Source organism: Echinococcus granulosus (genome assembly GCF_000524195.1).
Source record: "Echinococcus granulosus chromosome Unknown EG_S00249, whole genome shotgun sequence".
Lineage (NCBI taxonomy): Eukaryota > Metazoa > Platyhelminthes > Cestoda > Cyclophyllidea > Taeniidae > Echinococcus > Echinococcus granulosus.
Window position 1 is genome coordinate 15981 of NW_020170629.1, and position 1539 is coordinate 17519.

At 44.2% G+C, this 1539-nt stretch overlaps 1 protein-coding gene across 1 annotated transcript in view; it reads left to right on the forward strand. All coding sequences in view use genetic code 11, as the record gives it.

Moving 5' to 3' along the window:
* Nucleotides 1-180: 180 nt before the first annotated feature.
* Nucleotides 181-1539, forward strand: part of EGR_10668 (hypothetical protein) — a gene marked incomplete at both ends in the record, with an annotated part of 1726 nt that continues 367 nt past the window's right edge. The window contains one exon of the mRNA XM_024499917.1: nt 181-263. Coding sequence (XP_024345665.1) covers nt 181-263 — 83 coding nt within the window. The remainder of the gene's footprint in view (nt 264-1539) is intronic.

The following is a 1539-nucleotide window of genomic DNA, read 5'->3' on the forward strand; positions in this document are numbered from 1 at the left end:
GCAAATTTAGCAATTATGCTTTGAACAAACGCAAGCCGAGATGGTAGTTATTTTCCTACAATCTATACGTCGACGTGCGTTCTAGGTCAATCTACTAAGTTGTTTGGCAGGCTTGTCACAGAATTACACCATGATTGAAATCGTTTCTCTACATCTCGTTGTGTTTTTACAGGTGCGGAGATGTTAGTCGGGTCGAAGGTTGTTGGCGCAGCTGCTGATGTGTCTAAAGGAACTTCAAATTCGACTTGGAAAAACGGAGCCAAGTGTGCAATGTGGTGTACCGGCTCTATTCTCGGCTAGGTTGCAAGGGATGCGTATGTCGTCGAGGCTGTGCCGATGGCAAAGTGCATTTTGGTGATTAGTGTTCGCTAATGAGTCTTCGCTAAAACTGTTGGAATTCTACAAAGTGTGGTGTGGTGATCCCTGAATTCGTGACGTCATGGGCGGAAAGGACGAGTCGTCAATGCGAATGAAGAATGCGCCTATATGTGTAAGTGGAAACCTGCCATATTATAAGTGCTCATGACTCCATATGTATTTGCATAGCATTATGTTACGTGTTTTTAATGCATCCATTTGGATGAGGTCTGTCTCTTTACCGTTTGTGTAGTTGTTAAATGACGCTTTAGGCTAATTCTGCCACTGCCACTGTTGGTTGTTGAAATGCTTTCACTCAGGACCGGTGTATATGAAATGCTGGCAGGATTGATTTCTTGCTCATTAGCATCTGCTCATACCATTGACTAAATTTACCGTTTTTTGTAATACGCCGTGCCTCTTGTTTTCCGAATAACTGGTGTGTGTATGTGTATGCGCCCATTCCTTGCATTTTTAGTTTGCTGTCCCAGCTAATTGGGAAAAGGTATGTGGAACAGGTTTTAGTGCATATTTGCGTGGCATTCTTAATAACCACGAGTAGGAGCAGTTGTTTGAGTGTTTATTTTAGTATATGCGGGAGATAGTGTCACTGCTGAATGAAGCATAGTGGACGTTGATGGAGTGTGACACAACAATCTGCATCATAACCCATGTGACTGTCTACAGTGAAATATAGGCCTTGCCTGAAGATAAGCGTTTTTTTTCTCCTAAGTCATGACGGTAGTTAATGCACTAGGCACTTATGCGTCAACTGAGCGCGTTCGATGAAGTCGCTTGTGAATAGGAAGTTAACTGCTACTTCGCCGGAGAGGCAGTGGATAACTCTAGGGGGACGAAGCTGTATATGCAACGGAATCGACGAGACACATCTCATATGTCGAAATAAAACTCAGTTACTGGATGGTTTTCAATACACGGATTGTGTTGATGCCAAACACCGAAGAGTGACCAGACCTTGTGACATGTAGGTGTTCAAAAGACGCGGTGGATATGAGTGCCATCTCTCGATTCTCCACAATGTCTGTAGCCTTGTAGGCCTTCTGTGCATCAATCATAAACTGCCGCTATGCTAATCTCTCCTGCCATGACCTTGAGAATGACCACCTCGTGCTGATGCCGAAGCAGGTACTCAAGGGATTAGCGCAAATCCATCAGTAGGGG